The following is a 20,407-nucleotide window of genomic DNA, read 5'->3' on the forward strand; positions in this document are numbered from 1 at the left end:
CGGCATTTTCACTTATATGTATACTCAAGAATATAATATGCTCCATCAAGATGAAATACTCTTGTTACATGTAAGTAGTTTTTGGGAAATTGAAACGTATCTGCTTGCACAACTTGTTTTTGGGACACCCCGTAGACATCAGTGAACTAATACCAGGACAGGGTTGGCTGATTTTAAATCATGATTTAAATCAAATGATATAAATTACTTTTTTGTAAAAATCTTATTTTTGGCAAAATATATTTATTTCGGGTCATTCTAATCATTTAAATCAACTGATTCTACCTAATCGCAATGTGTATGATGTTGTTAACACATTCAAACACCCCCACATGTACTTCATCAGCATCGACTCAACTTGTAGGTTCTGCATAATTACCAAAGATCATTGTTTTCAATGAAGTCAAGATCTGAGTTTACAAGTTTACTATCCGTACATGGGGGCGCTCTTCAAAACCGACGATTATGCACACTGATGGACAATATACGGTATGGTGCTATTCACGGCGATACAAACCCGAAATTCAACCAAAGGGCACCCGTAACGGCTGATGGCACAAAAAAGGGAACTAATTTTTTTTAAAGGGCACGTGCTCCGAAAAAAAGGGCACTTGTTCAGAAAAAAGGGCACTTGTTAACAAAAGAAGGGCACTCTTTGCAATTATTGGGGGGGGGGGGGGAATAAGTGCTGGTGAAAAAGGGCATTTGAAAAGAAAAGGGAAGTCTTTACTTTAATAATATTGGGGAAGATGTGTACCGGTAGTTCCTGAAGACGATCAGAGCATACTGATCGGAACATCGAGTTTCGCGACCAACCGGTTCTTTTCAGAACCACGCGTCTTCTCAAAAGAGATTCTTCCACATGGTGTTACGGCTAACCCTCACTAGTTTATTCCCTCCAAGTAAGAAAGCTACAATAACACGTCATATACACACGAGAAGTCAATAAAAGCATCGATTTCATTCCATGCTATTATTGAAGACAAGGAAAGCAAAACCTCAAGTACTCACAATCCGAGAGAAGTAACCTTTTGCGAGACGTGCAGTGCAGTGCATCCCTACACAAACATTGCTTCCTACATTGTAAGTGATATCGGTCGTCTGTTTTGACAACTTCCCGAAGATGCCACAAATAGGTTGCATTGTACGACTCGGTGACATTTTTAGAATGCTAACGACGGGGATAGCTACTAATATGCACTGTACACGTAACATGCCTCTGCTTATGTACAGTGTATGGCACATGCATTAACGCATGTATGTGTACGGATTAAAGGTAATACAACATTTGCAAACATCAAAAACAAAACTACCTAAGTTTTATGAAATACCTCACTTGACTGTAAGTGAATAATAGGCTCAGGTATCCTGTGAAATCATGGCACATGGTGTGCTGTCATTTTCAAGAAAAGTGGAAATTTTTGTATCAATTTCCAAGGATGGTCAGCCAACCATCATTGGGAAAAAAACCCTTGTTTTTTCAAATACTGCCCCACATTAACCAAATTTAGTGTGTCCACATTTTGTTTGCAATCGGTTACACATTCGTCAACGTGTGCAAACCAGCTAGTCTGGTTCCCTGACCTAGAAATTCCCCGATGTGTATACATGTAAATTGCTCCGTTTTGTCTGAAGTGCCAATAGGATCAGGGAACCAGACTACAAAATCAGCACTTTATTCTTGTTTTTTTTCCCCCAGCATCTAAGAACACAAAACTTTCAACAGGTCAGTGTAACAATGTACATGTACTTGCTACAAAATACTAACCCCTAAATCCATCCATTTCTGAAAATTACAGCAAAAGCAAATTTATGTTGTGTTATTACCTATAATTCTGAGCATCGATAATTAATTGGTAGAAACATGTACTACAAAACAAATTAATCAAAAAAGCATGTTTTAACTGAGATAAACATTTTTTTCTTTATATTTTCAAACTCAAAATTATAAATTTCAAAATGAGATTGTCAATTTAAAGAAGAGTCTGAAAATTGGATGAGAGATCCAAAACATGTATTTCTTTCTACATGTACATGTATACTGGTAATGTCTTTCTCTCAGATTCAAAAAGTCTGATTTCAGATTGAAGTCTGAAAAATATGCCTGCAAAGTAAAGAAAAAAAAATGCAACATTTTCAAGATCAAGATTAAGAATTTGCGCCTTACTTTCAATTTCCAGGGTTTGTGTTCCAGGGTTTATCTGGGACAGCCCATAAAACAACTGATCCGTGTGTCTAAAGATATCGGTATTGAACGTGAACCTGCACATAATAAATGGGTCCGCATGTTTTAATATTTTTCCTAGAGAATATCCTGCCATTTATTGTAAAAAGTGCTGGTATGTAAAGGTGGTTTGGTGCACTTAATTGAAGAAGTGGAAACAGTCTTCCGATGTTTGGTAGAAAACCACTGTATTGGTAGTTTACTGCTTGCACAAAGATGTGCAAAAATCTACCAATAATTTTCACTATGCATCCATGTTTAAAGCAAATGTATTTTGTTGTGTGTAAAGAATGAAAGCTCACACAAGCGTCATACATGTAAATTCCATTCTGTGCACACTGAATGCAAACTCCAATTGATTTCTGACTATTGATTTTTCCGGTGGGAATACGCACTTGTCTTGGTTTGCATTCAATTATGAAATTGAATTTCTGTCCTTTCAGTGTGTAGAATAATATATGTACATGTGTACATGTGTGTAGAATATTTGTACAAATCTGTGCAGATTTTGATTCCAAATCTGTGGAGATTTTGATTCTAAGTCTGTGGAGATTTTGATTCTAAGTCTGTGCAGATTCTGATTGTGCCTGTCCAATCAGTCAAATCTAATATTTCAAGTCCTGATAATCGGTGTTTAGCCCTACAGTATAGACAATGTTCATGAAGCAAATCAATCAAAACAAGGAGCAGAATTTTGGAAGCTTTGGAGTGCTAATATTTATAACAAAATTTATGAAATTATGAAGTTTACATATTTTGTTGTTAAAGGGAATATACAACATTTGCAAACATCGAAAAATAAAACTACCAAGTTTTTGCGAAATACCTTAATAGGATGTTGGTAAATGACAGTCTAAAGCATCCTGTAAAATTATGGCACCTGGTATACTGTCATTTTCAAGAAAAGTGGTATTTTTGTATCAATTTCCAACGCTGATCGGCCGATCAGCGTTGGAAACAACTGGCTTTTTTTTTCAAATACTGGCCCCAATTGACCATTGCACTTGTTTGCAATCGATTACAAACCTATGAATGGGTACGAGCCAGCTAGACTGGTTCCCTGACCTTACAATTCCCCAATGTATGTAAACTGCTCTGTTTCTTCTTATATTTCTTCAGACTACAGGAAAATGATCGTTTTTCTTGGTTTTTATAGCACTTTCGAACCCAAAACCTCCAAAAAGTCAGTGTAACTATATTTGCTTTATATTTCCAACCCCCCAATTCCATCCATTTCTGAAAATTACAGCAAAAGCAAATGATGTATATTCCCTTTAACTTGTAAATATTCAATTTGCACACCTTTTAATGAACCGTTCAGGCTGCAGAAAACTCACATTAAAACTATACATTATGGTAGGCCTATCGGTACATGTACTTTTCTTTTACTTTTTTTTGTATAGAAAACTTGTACATTACATGCAAATTACAGAGCAGAGTAGACTTAAAGTTAAAGAATAAATACATTTTTAAAAGCACTTCTTTACATTTTACAAAATGAACAACACGAAAGTATTCTATTGAGAACTTCATAATCATTGCTATATTACATGTACATGTACTGTACTTGTACACGTTGTATACTATTATTGTTAGTACCGGTACATTGTTTTACTGAACAAACAGGATTGAAATGGATGCTGATAGTGACAGAAATTAGCAGTGCAAATGCATACCGAACGCGTCCGTAATGTGATCATTTATGAAAACATTTAAGTCATACATACACTCCTTAGACTGTAACATACACTGTAGACCCACACACGGTCTCACTAACGAACCTCCTCACAGAAAGGTTACGTGACCATATCAGTTCAGCTCAGCATCCCCTAAGAAATCACAAGCGCCCCAAAGACGTTTGCCCGTATCAATCAATACTCACAAGTCCAAGACGTGGCCTGCAGAATACAGTGCACCCCACACCAATGTGCACACTGACGTACCGGCAGCAGCGCGATCACTGAATCAAAACACGACATCTCATCTTCTCTAACGATTGTCCGGTGACAAATCCACGTCACTGAAAAACTCAACGCAAGCCACTCACTCCGCACGGTCCACAAACTACATGAAGTCAATGCATACAGCGTATTCTTGAGTACAAGTTACCGGTTCAGGCCAGTGTACCGTCTTATCACTAATACATGCACATCAATTAGAGTACATGTAAGTGAACTCTAGCTCCAAGCTCGGAGGCTGATACAGGAAGAGGATAAATGCCACACATCCTCCGGTGGTGAACAAAGTCTGTAGTTGATGGTGTAGTGACAGTCAGATCTGGATATGAATACATGTACCGGTGCGTCTCCTGCACGACATCTGGACGTTCACTCAAGACTAAACCTATGTGCATATATGTATTATGCACTGCAGAAGTTACAGTGTACATTTTTGTACGTATACAATGTGCATTGGGGCAATTCCACGGTTACTCACGTTACATTTTTATGTACTTTTGAGTTTCCTTGGGCTGTAATTACCTTACTGAAAAGGTTTAATAACTGTTATCCCCATGGTAGATAGAGTAGACCTAGACCTACCTAAGCACCAAAGATGACATCCAGAAAATGTGTTATTTATAACAAGATGCACAAAATTGGTTACTCACGTTATGAAAATGTAACGCGAGTAACCGATTTTGTGCGTTTTGTTTATCATACATGTACATAACAAATTTTTCTGGATGTCATCTTTGGTGTTGAGGTAGGTCTAGGTCTACTCTATCTACCATGGGGGTAACAGTTATTAAACCTTTTCAGTAAGGTAATCACATCCCAAGGAAACTCAAAAATACATCAAAAATGTAACATGAGTAACCGTTGAATTGTCCATTGGATGAAACAAGACAGTAGTACTGGTACAATCACAGCTGGTACCAAGTACACATGTGTACCTATACACACAAATGCTTGCTTAATTAAGCATTTACTTGTGCACACAGTACCGATATGACACCTGCCAGTGAGATCATGGCAGAGTTTGAAGATGTTTGATTGTTGTACACAGTTGTAGACAGGTGTAATATACCTCGTTTTCCTGTCAATTACAAGCCTACCTGCACTTCTACATGTACATGTAGATGTACATGTATTTATGTATGTAATCTGAAAGCAGGTGTCACTGACTCTGAGTTGCCACGTCCTCAAACTAACAAATCAATAATGAACATAATTGATTGATTTGTGGAATAATTTTGTTCTGTACAAACAACTACCGGTACATAATGAAATGTAGCTTCGATTGGCTTGTAATTTTCACACACTTTCATACCATAAAAAAAATGATTATAGGCCTAAAAGGAAAGCCAATATTTACAATCAATCAACCATTGAACCTGATACATCTGAACAGGGCACAGCGTCAAGTAATGTATGCTTCATTTCACAAAAACACATTTCAGAAGTTTGAATCCTACCTTTCTGTACAACGTGCAAGCACTGCAAAACCATCAGCTTAACTGGGTCATAAGCTCAGCACAACACCTTCTTAATCAAAATTGCCACCATCGATTCTTGCTCCAGGTTGTAATTCCGGAGAACGGGAAACTTGATTAGGTAAATTAGCGCCTGTCAGGTCTTGACAATTTGCACAGGGACGGAGTGCTGGCTTATCTGTGCCATTGCAGAGCACACACATTGTCATGTTTGTAATTTGTTTTTCTTTTTTCCGAGAGACATGGAGTTGTGAATTTTCTGGGAATATATGGCACACAGTCATTGTTGATAATTTGCACAGTGCATGAACTGTCGGCTTATCTGTGCCAAGCACAGCACACAAATCTTCCTGTTTGTAACTTTCTTTTGAGAAGCGGGTTTCCCACAGGGAGATGCAAGTTTTCTCAGAATATGGCACACAATTATTGTTGAGCCTACTTTGAAGTTAGATTCCCCACAGTTCACTTTGTAGCACCATGTTCCTAGCTCCATGGTGGCACACACACAGACACAGGGAAATGACACATTTCTGTTCACTGTAAAAATGAACTGTTGTATAAATGCACTACTATGGAGTGCTGTGGCCTTGTGGTTAAGGGCATCGGATTTATGGTCTGCGGGTAATTCTGCAGGTAGTTGGTTCGAGTCCTGCCTGGGGTCATGGTGCGTGTGCCCTTGAGCAATGCACATATTTGTCACTTATTGCTTTTCTCCACCCAGGAGTAAATGGGTACCTCAGCCAACCAGTGAGGGCAGGGATGGTTATTGTGGTTGAATTAGCTCCCTTGCACCTAACAGGCAGCATCAAGCTGTATACTCCCCAGGGAGCTGAGAAGGTTTCAGGAGTGTTTGCCCATTGACACAGGGAAAATAATATTGCAAAGCCCTTTGATACCCCGTTGCGACGTAAAAGCGCTAATGCCTGCTATTATTATTATTTTGACTTTAAGTGTACAATGTACACCGGTACATACATGTACCATGTACAGGAAACTATTAGTAAGATGGAATTTGCGTCGGGGAAATGTAAATTTTATGTCGGGTTTTGCCCTTCGCCGGTGTTTAAAACACCTCGTATACTCAGTTATGTCCAAGGGCCTGCGAGACATATTTCACAAACTTAACTCGGATGGGACTTGGTGGTCGAGTTGTAACATTGTGAACAACTTCCCCGGAATTTTCACCCCATGGAGTTATCAGATTATAAACAATGCTGATCACTTCTTCACGGAGACGACCCCTTAAAAAAACATCAAGTGTACACTGTACTTGTGTATAGCATGCACGTGCCCCATTAGGGAAATAAAGATTGAAAAATCTAATATGTTACGCCAGAATGAGATTAACACATGTCCAGTGGCTGTCTCGGTAGCCGCTATAATCCATCAAGCTTGTCATCCATGACAGAAAGCCCTCATTTCATCAGTAGCTCAGAGGAGCTAATGATCCCCGTCAAATGTTAAAGGTGACTGTGGAACTCTTTGTGATTAATGCTCAATACTGACAAACAGTGCTGTCAGTGAAGAGGGTAAGTTGCGAGGTTTCGCATGTACGTGTACGCCTAGGACCTGCATTGCGTCATTGGATATGCGCGTCAACGTCACAAAAATGTGCAATTGGTTTAATTAATGTACATGTATGCACGACATGTAACTAAAACCTGTCTAACTGAATTTGTTGAGAGGCGACTGATTGATCGCTCTTATTAACCCTAACTATTCTTGATATTTTTTGTAAACTTCTCAAATCCTTATAAATCTATCCACCTCTCTACAGGAACAGGAACTACTCTATAAGTACACTTCAATTTTTAATTGTGCAAAGTCCTCCTAAACTTTGTAGAGGTTTTCAAAGAATCTGGCAGGGTTGAGCTCACTCAAACGAGAGGCATTTTCACACCAGACAAATCTCGGGGTTGACGTGGGTTGACGCAGGGCTTGAAAATGTGGCGTTCACACTTAAATATTTTCAAACCTGTGTCAACCCTGAGATTTATTTCGCCCCGTGGTTGAACTCAACCCTGCTCCAGACCAGGGCTGAGATTTTCAACCCGGGTTGAAACTTTCGCCAGGGTTCAAAACAGTAGTAACCGAGCGAAATGAGCTCAGTTTGCATGAAACAAGTGTGAAACGATGCGAGATTGAATGCGGGGTTGAAAAACTGAAAACTCAACCCAGAGCAGCACTGGGTTCACCCAGGGTTTGAGTTCAACCCAGGTTGAGAGGCTCCAGTGTGAAAAGGGCTTCAAGGAAGCATGGAGGATTCTTCAAAACTTCACAGGGCTTGATGCCCTATAAAATTTGCATAAAAGCCAAGCAAGTTGAAAATAAAGGGAAGTTTAAATATATTTAGTAATTTTAAAATGGTTCATGGCATTCCATTTTGGGGCACTGGAATCGTTTTGTTTTATAGCATGAAATAATCCTGAAAAATATACCGGTACCCCATTACTCTCATTGAACCCAATATCTTTTCAATGTTTTGTCTAGCATGTCTGATGTGTTGTATTCCTACCATCACCTACCTTCAAAGTTGGTCTTATTGTACCCCAGCACGACCTCCTTGTTCACATCTTTAGTTGTCTTGGCTTTCTCATTCTCGGGAGGAGGATGGGAGTCTTCATCATCCGCATCAGGGAGCTCCGAGAGCAGGTCGCTCTGTCTCCTGATCTCTCGTCCCTCGGCTTTGATCGCTTCAAGCTCACGCTCAGTGGCGCTGGTATCCTGTACCGACTCCGTGATATCCGGGACAGCCGTGCATCGCTTGCACTCACGTAAGAAGATCCCGGACGAGAAGTTGACAAACCCGGGCATGTTTGACGGGGACGTGCCCTCCACTGTCGAACGGGCTTGGAGTTTGGATGCATCTTCAGCGCTGCACATCTTGCTGGTCATGTCGCCGTGACAAAACGGGCAGGTGGTTTCCGCTGCTGATACCAAGGGATCAGTCTCAGTTGGAGAGTCCTTGTCTTTGACCGACTGCTCGGCTGATTCGACCAGGTCTGGGAGGGACCCTTTCGAGTCTGATGAAACCACCTGATCCTGAGACTCCATGTCGTCACAAGCTTCGATGGAGGTGCTCCCTGTATGAGTTGCATCATTGTTTGTTAACTCTCTCTCTGAGAGATCCTTGATGTCCTGGCTTTGGTTCGAGTCTTCAGGGATGATGATCTTATCCTCGTTACTGTCATTCTCATGGGGGGCAACAGCGTCCCCAGTGGTCGTACTAGCATGGAGATCATTATGAAGAGCTCCCTCTGTTGACTCGCACCCAACTTCACCATTGTTTGTGACAGTATCATCTGCCTGTTTTTGGAGTTCGGATTCCTCTTTCTTGACGCAATCCTCACTTTCCAAGTTGTCCATTTCGACGTCCCCGTCTCTCTCGGGTATCGAAGTGCAACCGTTCAATTCCTGAGTCGCACCGGCCGTCTCCTTGGATCTCTCAACGTCGTCAATCACATGCACGAAGCCGTCGCTCAGATTTGAGATGGTTCTCAGAACGGAATCTGGTTGGCTTGGCTTATCGTTTGGTTCAGTCCCTGGTTTGGTATCTGTGGTGGGTGAAGTTTGGTTTTGGGATGTCGGCGAGTTCTTGTTGCCATCCTTTGCGTTTTCAGGGACGTAAACTGGGCACGTGCCAGGTTCGGTGCTGCAAAAAACACAAAACAAACCAATGATATTAAGTTGGGAATTCAAAGCAAATTGGGCTACTTCCCACGTTTCTAATATTTCTACCATGTGACCGCTGTCGGGAAATTGGTGAAGTCAAGTTCAATACAGGTCAAATGATAAGAAAGGTTACAAGCAGATAACAAGTGACTGCATAAATTGTTTGCCATTGTAAATTGTATATTATTTGTATACTCAGTGTAGTTGAAGAGCTGACAGGAAACAAAAGCACAAGTTTGTTCAGATGGGACTTGAACAGACGACCTCCTCGCAAGTTCGGTCAACTTAACCCTAACCTTCTAAGCCCTTTTTTTTTGCCAGGATCCATCCTTAATCCCGCAAAGTCCTCCAATTGCCGCCATGTAAAAATTGGATACAGCCTCAATCCTCTAATTTGCCTGGTGGAGGGGTGACCATTGCCTCGATCCTTCAAAATCCTCCAATAATCACTGTTAATGGGTTGAGGCAGTGCCGATGACATTCGGAAGCAGTGCGGAAGATATCGAGCATTATGCAGTGCTCAATTATGCATGGCTGAACATAAACTTGGTGCAGCCTGCAAACTCGACGCAATGAATCCTTTCAAACCAACCGACGCCTTTTGCCATTCAGCCTCAATCCTCCAAAATCCTCCAAAACTGCCTGGAGGATTTTGGAGGATTGAGGGTTAGGCTTAATCAACCAACCACTGATCTTGCCTGACCGGCTGGCCAGTTTGAATCAGTTTGAATACGTTGCAGCTGTGGCGGCGATGGATGCAGGTTGATAAAAATGCAGGCAGAGAACAGAAAATAAGTGCTGCAACCCTGCTGTTCCCTAGTCTATGTAATAGACCATACCAAATGCTGTGGTCTATTACATAAGAGGTGATTTATTAGGCAAGACAACCGCCTCTTGACCTCTAGATTTTGACTTATCAGCGGGTGCTTTCTATATCGGGTCTTTGGTCATTGACCCGTTGCGTGTCACAGACAATGGATAAAAAAACCTGTGTCAAGCGCTCTGTATTATGTTACACGATAATGCGCCCGGCTGTTGTTGCATTACAAAACACTGCATTCCAATTGACCAATCAAACCATTTAGTCCTGATTTGGGAATGGAATGACGTCACGATTTAGTCAAGTCGACTCCGACTGGCTGGTGCGGCTTGCATTCATCTGCATGTCTAGACATATTAGACGTTATCCAGGAGACTCTTGGCTTCGTGGATAACGGGTGATACTCAGACTAGCTGTTCCCATTGTTCAGCCCCAAATTCTTCTGCCGCTGCGTTGCTACCCTTACCTCTCTGGTTTGGTCTTGAGATTCATGGCCGAGATGTCGTGGTACATGGCCGCTCCCCGGACTGCATCCATCTGTGTGATGACACCGTAGGGACTGGTACCCCGCTCCTTGACCAGGGGATCCGAAACGTTGGGGTCAAACATGATGGCGTTGGGGGTGACCAACATGGTGCCGCTGACAACACCCTGGAAAACAGAGTTTGTTTTTGGTAAATTTCTTTGTATACATACTCGTGTGAATGCACAGGGAATTCTTATTTCCCCTCTAAAATGAGTTGGGAACTCAATGTGGAAAATGGAGCTGTATGGGCTCTTTTTTAGAGAGTGTGTTTTTACCATTTTTGAGAGCCCCTTGGATGGGACACCGCCTTCGCGTACTGTACTGGTTCGCGCGCGCGAAGTACGCACGACTTATTTATCCTGAATGTGCACAAAGCTAAGCCATAGCATCTTTGCGCGTGAGCGTCAGGCATCTTCGGCGCGCGAATACTTTCGAATTTAACTTGCGATGGTCTCCCAGACTAATCCCGCCCCAATAACTTTTTTGTATTTATTACTTTTTATTGCAATTTTCTTTTGCGAGGTGGTATTTATGACCAAAAATAGCTTGAGGTGGCCGCTTGAAGTTGAGAGGTAGGTCACTTAACAGTTGAATTGGGCATGAAAAACACTGCCACTGGGCACAGCGAGGATAGGTAATTATAAGTAGACATTCGAATTCTTCAAAAGTGCTTAGTAACAAACCTCTCCATCAGTGATATACTTGACGTCCAGCTTCAAGAAGTTCTTGCTCTCCTCCGCGTCGTCGTCCTGCGAGCGATCTCGGATCACCCTCCCCGGCCGCGGCTCCGTCTGGTACCGGAGCAGGGACTTGCGACCGCGCTTGCTGGACGTCGCCTTCTCCTCTTTGCTCTTGGACTTGAGAAGCAGGAAGCGTTTGGCACTGGTGCTGGTCTTGGACTGAGTTACCTTGGGAATGTCAGATTTCTGGCTTACCACAGGAAGGTCCTTTCGGAAAATGAAACAGATTTTCATTATCAAGTGTTATGAATGCTGTAAGTAGTGGTGGGATTAATATCCAATTTTTTTTTAAAAATTGGTTGGAATTCCACTTTTCGGTTTGGATTTTGGAAAATTAAGGCTTCCATTTGTTTGGTGACACAGGCTAAGGAACACAACTGGAACATCCCCTAATTTCCTCCATGGTCTCTGATATAACACTGAGAATTTGAAGAATTCTATAAAGTGCCGTCCTTTGTACTTTTTTTGGCCTTGTGCCATGCTTCATTAATTTAAAGACAGTAATCCTGCATGATGAATGACTTTCTCGCCTCGCAGTGAGAAGGCGATCGGTATTTCTTGACTAATGAATAATTCAAGCAATCCGATTCCGCCCCCTCAGGGGATTGGTTTTCTCTCACTTCCGTACATGTATGCATCATGAATATTGATGAGTTCATGAATATTAATGAACATACAAGTTCATGAATATTTATGAGCAGAAGCAGTCAGTGCATCACTGAATGATACTGATGACAAGCTTTTCAGAAAGTTAATTTTCTTTTTAAGTAAAACAAAGACTATAGTGTACTTCTAATATTTTCTTCCAAGTTCCAATGAAAGTGAGCTACACGGGTGTATAAAGAAGAAATTTAACCCTCCTATGCAAACATACATGCTGTGCCAAAATGTCATTTCAGTCAAAATCAATCAAGTGACTGTTTTCAACAGTTAAGAATTCCCAGCCTACCGGTACATAAAGCAGGATTGACTGGCTGTGACTGTTTGTGTAACTTGACACAGCTATGCTTTGACCGTAGGTGATTGATAAGCCAGCTGTGCCTACCACTTGCCTGCCTGTCTGTTGACTGAATTGGACTAGTCACAGTGCTTGCCCAATAAATGATCTGACTGTTGTTGACTAGCCTGTATAAAAGGCATGGCATGGCAGGGGAAGAGGATTGATGTTTTGACTGTCTGTGACTGTTTAAACAGCAGGAGGGTTAGGTTTACGGCAAAGGAAGTTAACTCACGAATGTTTTCTTGGTTGTTGAGGATGGGCTCAAGCATATGGGCTCAGGCGAGTCGGGATCCGGTACATACAGAATCTAACAAAGAAAAAAAGAAAGGAGAAATTCTCACCTCCATTTTAAAGGGAAAATACAACATTTGCAAACATCAAAAAACGAAATGATCAAATTATCACGAAATACCTTACTGAATTGTTAGGGACTGACAGTCTAAAGCATCCTTTAAAATCGTGGCTCCTGGTGGGCTGACATTTTCAAGAAAAACTTTATTTTTCCAACGCTGGTCAGCCGACCAGCGTTGGAGAAAACTGGCTTGTTTTCAAAAACTGTTCTTAATTTTTCATATTTAGTTATTTTGACTCTTCTTTGCAATTGATCACACACCTGTGAAGGGGTACAAGCCTGCTAGACTGATTCTCTGACCTTACAATTCCCCAAAGTGTATTAATTGCTTTGTTTCATCTTAAGTGGGGTCAGGGAACCAGACTACAAGAACATGGTTGGTTTTCTTGGATTTTCCAGCATCTCTGAACCAAAAACGTGAAGCAAGTCAGTTTAACAATATTTTATATAACATAGTAGTCCTCCAAATCCATTTATCTCTGAAAACTGCAGCAAAAGCAAATGTTGTACATTCCCTTTAAGAATTTTGATAATCCTTTCTAACCAATGTATAAATAAGCATTAATTTGCAAAACACGAATCAAAACCCAAGAAATTGGCATCCCAAGTAGTTGGCGTTGGTACTACAAGCTAGCTAAAGTATGAAATTGAATGCCTCAAGTTTTTTAATATTTTGGATTCATGACTTAGAGAAATCCAGTTACTTCTCATGGGAATTGGTGCCCCAGTTTTAATTACAATACCACTCATTTACTGCACAGTGTTGAATTTCAGATTAAGGAAGCCTCGAATATAGAACAAAAAATATGCCTCGGTACAATTTTCTTGGATTTCAATCTTTACAAGGAAATGACTTTCAAAGATCACACACTCGGGAAAGCCACACGGTGGAAATTCATGAATTCAGCGACATCGACCGAGCCACAGGGGAGAAAAAAAATTATCCGTTAATGCACATCCCAGGGGAAGGAATAAATGGCAGATGCGTGGTCACAAAGCCAGCCTGGCTCAAGAGTCAATCCCTTAAACTCTGAGGGATTTGAGTAGAGAATAGATAAAGCCAGGCTAGGGGCAAAAGACTGGCCGAAGTGCTGTTGTGAGAGAGCTCTTCCGCGCCATGAACAAAAAGCCAAGAAACAAACAAATAGATCCACATGCAATCAAAACATCGCTACACTACACACAAGACGGCCAATTTTTTTCAGTTAAACAGGATTCGATCTGACACGACCAAGATGCAAACATTAACATATTGTCAGTTTTAAGTTCTAAAATACTCCTTTTTTAATAAACACTTGTTAACCCCGGATTAGACTTTAGCGGTAGCCCGCTAGCCAAATGCTAGTCAAAACAGCGGCGGGCTAGTCAAACTATTCCTTAATCAAAATATTCCTATTAAGTAGCTTGGCTGTCGAGTCAAAAATTATTTGGCTGCGGCAAAGATGAAAGGACAGGAAGAAATAAATCTTTTAACTCAGAAAGCAAACCTGTATCAATTTGTGTCTAATTGTATTAACTGTTCAGAGTTAAATTATTAGATCTGTTTATTAAAAAACACTGACAAGATTGCCTCAGGAGTCAGGAAACACGTTTTATATGTATACACATTGTTGTTTATGAGACACTCTATAAAACAAAAATGTGCACGCTATTACTAGTGAGAATGCCTGCAGACTACATGTAATTAAGAGTCTGTTCCAGTGGCCTGGCTGGCAAGTGAGAACAAAAAGTTAAGGTCGAACCCTAGTTAACCAAACATCCATGTGGACAATTACAGAGATGGAACAGATCTTGCATCAAATAAAAGTAACAAACTTGGCTCACTTGATCTCTGTCACTTTTATTTTTCACTGCAAATGTTGACATTCCTCTTGTCAGAGGTGAACGTTTTGAGCGTTTTCTTTTTCTTCTTTAAATTTGTTTTAATAATCAAGAACTCTTTTGGAGCTGGTCCTCACTGTAACATTAAGCACGGTAGAAATATCCAGAAGTGAAAGTTATCCAGACATTCTTTCGCTGACCTTTCAAATAACTCAGAAAACCTTTTCCCACAATGTCAACCCTGGTCACAATACACCTGTCAATAAACAGGTAACAAACCCAAAGGCATTTTGTTATTCATTAAGGTGTCTTTTTTCAGCTAAGAATGACTGTAAGCAAGGATTAACATTTCTAAGTGCGAAAAGCTCCGCTGAATACAAATTGTGTCGGCTTTAAAAAAAAAAGATCCTCTATTAATCCTATCTTTTTCCTCTTTCCTTCTACCCTCATTAATTCTTCATACCCTTCTTTTTTTCTTGTGAGTTGTCTCATGAGACTTCACCTGAAAGGCGGAAACGTAAGCCTGACAGCTCATCTCATGAAAAGGCCGACCGAGCTCTCCACGTTCGTTGACATTTTAATTTTTCGAAAACAAAGAAAGATCACTGTATTGGTCATCCCAAACCAAACTTAACTTTTTATAAGTTTATTTATTATTTGTAGGCACTGTGGCTGACAAGCTTAGAAATAAACCAAGAGATGAAGAAGAAAAGATCCTTTTTTTTAAGACAATGAATGGAAAAGCGTACGGAATCATGCAAGGACAAAAACACAATCATGTCTGGGATGGATTCGAACCTCAGTCATCACTGAGGTGGAATGCAAGGAAAGTAACAGTGCCCCAATGTGACCTCAATTCCATTAGAATTACAACGACACTAATGTAATGAAAGAGTCCCCAACGCCTAATCCACATGATTTCCCAATCCCGTCGGTCTGGGTTGGATTCGAACCCGGGTCACAGAAGTGGAACGCAAGGAAAGTAACGCTGCGCAAAACTGACTACTACATGTACATGTGCATTCCATTCAAACCACACAACAAAAGACTCCTCATCACTGAACCCCAACTCCCTAGCATAATTTACTAGGAACCATATCCATTCTGGCAAATTCCAACACCCACATGGAAAATTGTACACACACACTGTTGGACTTAGTTTCTGGAGGTATGCCAAACCCAGTACAAAAGACTATCAATTTAGGGATACTGTAGCTATCCCAACAGATTTAAACAAAACCTGCTGTTGAACTTTGATGGGATGAGTTCAGTTAGGATTAATCCACATGATTTCCTAATTTTGTCGGTCTGGAATGGATTCGAACCAAGGGCGGATCCAGGGGGGGGGGGGGCCAAAGGGGGCCATGCCCCCCCCCCCCCCAAAAAAACCACTTTTTAAAATTTTTTTATATGACATCGCAACAAAGGCAGGCAATGAGTACACCACCATCTTTTCCTCAAAGAAACATTGGTTAAAGTGGTCAGAAATTGCCTCAGATCGCACCACAGAGCATCTAGAATCCAAAAAATCCTTAAGCGGGCCCCGAACCCCACGCCGTAATTTTTTTGACACATTTTTTTGGGGGACCAATTTTTTTTGGGCCCCCCCCCCCCCCAAATTGTGTTCTGGATCTGCCCTTGATTCGAACCCGGGTCACTGAGGGATAGCACAAGGAAAGTTACACTGTGACAAACTGACTTCCATTCTGATCAAACGACACTAAAAGAAAAGATTCCTTATCACCCAATCTACGATTCCCAATCTCGTCGGTCTGGAATGGATTTGAACCCAGGTCACTGACTAGGAACACAAGGAAAGTAACGCTGCGCCAACCAAACTTTTAATTCAATTTAACCACACTGAAATGAGAGATTCATTGCCACCCAATCCACGATTACCAATCCCGTCGATCTGGAATGGATTCGAACCCAGGTCACCGAGGGGGAACACAAGGAAAGTAACGCTGCCCCAACCTGACTTTCATTTCAATTAAACCTGACGGAAATGAAAGATTCCATAACACCCAATCCAAGATTTTCAATCCTGTCGGTCTGGAATGGATTCGAACCTAAGGTCACCAAAGTGGAAATCAAGTAAAGTAGCACTGCGCCAACCTGACTCATATTCCACTCCAACGACACTGAAACGCAAGATTCCTGAACACCCAATCGACATGATTTCTCATTTCGCTGGCTCTTAGCTCCCATTTGCGGCAGATCTTGTTTCCGTTCTAAGCAACCCGATGCCTGTTTGTCCAGCCAGCAATCAGCTAGCTGGAAGTCAGTCCGAAACATACTCATTTTCCACTACGGTAAGTTTCCATCAGAGCCAATTTGCTGCAGACGGCATTCGGTTTCACACCAACACATCCATCAATATGTTTGTGACCAGCAATACGAAGTCATTAAGATCCGTTTGTGGGTTAGCCAGGATTTGACATTCGTCTCTTTGAAACGTCCCAAGAGAAAAAGGCACTATATTTAGATCCCCGTCATTTATATCTTCAGATAGAATGTCGTTATGACACGTTTTTATTGGCATTCAGCCCGTGCTGTGAACCAAATGTACGCTTCTAGTCACTGCGCTACAAATCGGTTGGACGTAATAATCAGGAAACCGTGAAGTTGACATCCATACTCTACCGGTACATGCGGTTCAACCACAGGATTATTGTTGCCCAAAAATTTCGATTTTTACAAAAGGCAAAATATTCACGCCAATTTCTGATATACATGTACAGCCAAATGCCACAAATGGATTCGCAAGAGTCATTTCAACAGTATTTGTATGATAGTTGTTGCCGAAACCTCATATGTTTCAATACTCTGTGGTGTGCACTGGAGCGTAAAACACAACCGCCAATTCAAGATCAACACATGGTCCGCCTTCACACACTTCATGGACTTTGTGTGTGTGTGTACAAAAGGCACGAGGGATTAGTGTGTTTAGACGTCACCCGGAGGCGAGTCAAGGCAATCTTGACGTCTTAACCCATCAGCCGTGCCTGTGTATAAACACAGCCAGTGCGGGTTATCACGTCCTCCGACTCAAACTGGTTAACCCTTTCATTACCACATTGTTTATTGACTTGGCTCTCCCCAGGACCAAATTGTTTGCTCAGTCATGCGGAAATCACTAGAGCGTGAACAAAATGACCACAAGTTCACAACTTACTTTTTTCAACACAGATTTTCACTGCCAAGGAGTGATTTAAATCATAAGTGTTGTGTGTAAAGTTTGTTCCTTGAACCTTACTCTTGTATGTGATGTAAAAATGAAGTCCATATGTGTAAATATAAGAAAGTTATGCCTGTTTGTTCATCTGGTTCCATTTATCAAACTGCAAGCCATTTCACCACATGACCGAATGGCACTCCATACCTCAATTTATGAGTGGATACTTCTAAAGCACTTTTCTCATTTTTTTGTAATGGCAACACTATGAATAAACTACACCATTAGAACGATCCGAAAACACTCTTTCAGCTGGTACATGGTTGATGTATGGGCGGCCAAACATATCAAAATGCCGCCTTTCTGAAAAGTAGTGAATATATCTGTGCTGAGGGTGTTCTGTGTGTGGTTTCCTGGTCGACTAAAGTCGCCCATGGGAACCAGCAGGGGGGTTCTTCTTGTCGACAAAAGTCGCCCATGGTAAGGATAGGGTTAAAGCATGAAGTTGCTTTCACAGAATTTCAATACTTCTTTTACAGATTTCACACACTTCTTTTTTTAATTTCAGGTTAATTGTGAGGATCAAATCTCAAATCCAAAGTGAAACTCAAACGCTCTTTCCACGAAAGGTAAGACATCCAAAGTAAGTTAATACTATCAGATCTGCATTTTTTTTATTTTGTCTATTAAAAATCGACAAGGAGCCTTCAATTTTCTTTTATTTTTTTATTTGAGGGTCTGCCTTATAGCTAGCTTAGGGAACGCACCAGAACCTGAAGCTCTTTCCCCTAAAGGAAAGACATCCAAGAAAGTCTACTGTCGTACCTGCATTTTTATTTTGTCTAAAGGTAATCGTTCATAGACAACGAACCTCTAATGTTGTTCTCATTTGTCTTTGTTATTTTTTATTATTTGCAAATTTGCACTCCTGGCTTGATGAGGGAATGCCTGAGAACCCTCCGGCAAGTGATCTTTAACGCGTCTGGCACACGAGCCCATCTTTGACATCTCCAGTGCAAATGAGGCATCTAATCTGGGGCCTGAAAGTCGGTGGTTTCTCCAACGATAGACAAACATGACTCCCGGCAAGAATAGTCTGGATTTTGCTTTCTCTCAGAGTGAAACTGTATAGGATGGTAAAATGTACGACAATGAGGGAGGCTACATGATGGGGGGGGGGGGGGAGGTATTGAAATAGGATTAGGGTGGTTGAAGATAAAACTTAAAATATTTAGTTGGATCTTGGCGAGGCAACAGAGATTGAACAATTGTGGGCATGTGTGGTCCAACAGTAGAGCACAGGATTCATGATCGTGAGATTGTGGGTTTGAGCCCCGCCGTGCCATGCGTGTTGTGCCCTTGAGTAAGGCGCTTTACCTCAATTACTCCTCTCAACCCAGGTGTTAATGGTACCGGCATTATTCAATGCTGGGAAGGTAACAGACTCGCTGTGGAGGAGGTGTGGCAATCCCCCCACAGCAGCATTACATGGGCTCGAGTCTGGCCCAATCGCTTCGAAAGAGAGATGTGCACTCCGTTCCTGTGAACACAGGTTCATCCCCTTTACCTTGAAGTACAATGAACCCAATAATTAGGCAAAGTCGCTGAGGTCAGAAGCCTGTAGCCAAAACTGGTGATGAATGAAGCCCAAGTTTCGAAAACAACCCTCAGGCTTTCCAGGGATGTTAAATAGATGCCTACCTGCACATATTCCATGATTTTTAATAGACATTGCTCAGCAAAGTGAACCAAATACCAAGTCTGAGTCTCCCAGGTCAGAAGCCTGAAGCCAGAGCTGTTGGATTAAAAGCCGTGGTTTCAAAAACATCCCAGGGGCTATTAAATAGACGCCTACCTGTCCCGGGAACAGCATGCGACTGCTGAGGTGGTTCAGTCGCATCAGCTGAGTGGGCGTCGACTCAAAGTGAAGGGCGATGCTGTTCAGCGTGTCGTTCCCTTTCACCTGCAGAGAGGCACGGAGACAACGGGAGAGTGGAGACATGGGTTATGTGGCAGGTGTTCAATGGAAAGTGCCCAGGGTTGGGGGGAGGTGGGGGGGGGGGGGGGGGAGAGGGGGAGCTTTAACAACGAGAGGGGGGAGACATGGGTTACGTGGCAGCTTTAAAGGGAATACACATCATTTGCTTTTGCTGTAATTTTCAGAAATGGATGGAATTGGGGGGTTGGAAATATATAGCAAATATAGTTACACTGACTTTTTTGAGGTTTTGGGTTCGAAAATGCTATAAAAACCAAGAAAAACAATAATTTTCCTGTAGTCTGGTTCCCAGACTCCATTTAAGAAGAAACAGAGCAGTTTACATACATTGGGGAATTGTAAGGTCAGGGAACCAGTCTAGCTGGCTTGTACCCGTTCATAGGTGTGTAATCGATTGCAAACAAGTGCGATGGCCAACTGGGGCCAGTATTTGAAAAAAAAGCCAGTTTTTTTTCCAACGCTGGTCGGCCGATCAGCGTTGGAAATTGATACAAAAATACCACTTTTCTTGAAAATGACAGTATACCAGGTGCCATGATTTTACAGGATGCTTTACACTGTCATTCACTAACAGTCCAGCAAGGTATTTCAAAATGATTTGGTAGTTTTATTTTTTGAGGTTTGCAAATGTTGTATTTTCCCTTT

At 41.5% G+C, this 20,407-nt stretch overlaps 1 protein-coding gene across 6 annotated transcripts in view; it reads right to left on the bottom strand.

Moving 5' to 3' along the window:
• Window positions 1–20,407, bottom strand: part of LOC119724399 (nuclear receptor coactivator 7-like) — a 67,030-nt gene that overhangs the window by 18,246 nt on the left and 28,377 nt on the right. For all 6 annotated transcript variants that reach the window (XM_038195433.1, XM_038195437.1, XM_038195431.1 and 3 more), the window contains 5 exons: window positions 19,619–19,726; window positions 12,648–12,722; window positions 11,359–11,622; window positions 10,616–10,800; window positions 8,183–9,309 (listed from right to left, as the gene is read on the bottom strand). In XM_038195433.1, the coding sequence (XP_038051361.1) occupies window positions 8,183–9,309; window positions 10,616–10,800; window positions 11,359–11,622; window positions 12,648–12,722; window positions 19,619–19,726 (1,759 nt within the window). The remainder of the gene's footprint in view (window positions 1–8,182; window positions 9,310–10,615; window positions 10,801–11,358; window positions 11,623–12,647; window positions 12,723–19,618; window positions 19,727–20,407) is intronic.

This window comes from Patiria miniata, unplaced genomic scaffold (genome assembly GCF_015706575.1).
Source record: "Patiria miniata isolate m_02_andy unplaced genomic scaffold, ASM1570657v1 HiC_scaffold_18, whole genome shotgun sequence".
In the NCBI taxonomy this organism is placed as follows: Eukaryota; Metazoa; Echinodermata; class Asteroidea; order Valvatida; family Asterinidae; genus Patiria; species Patiria miniata.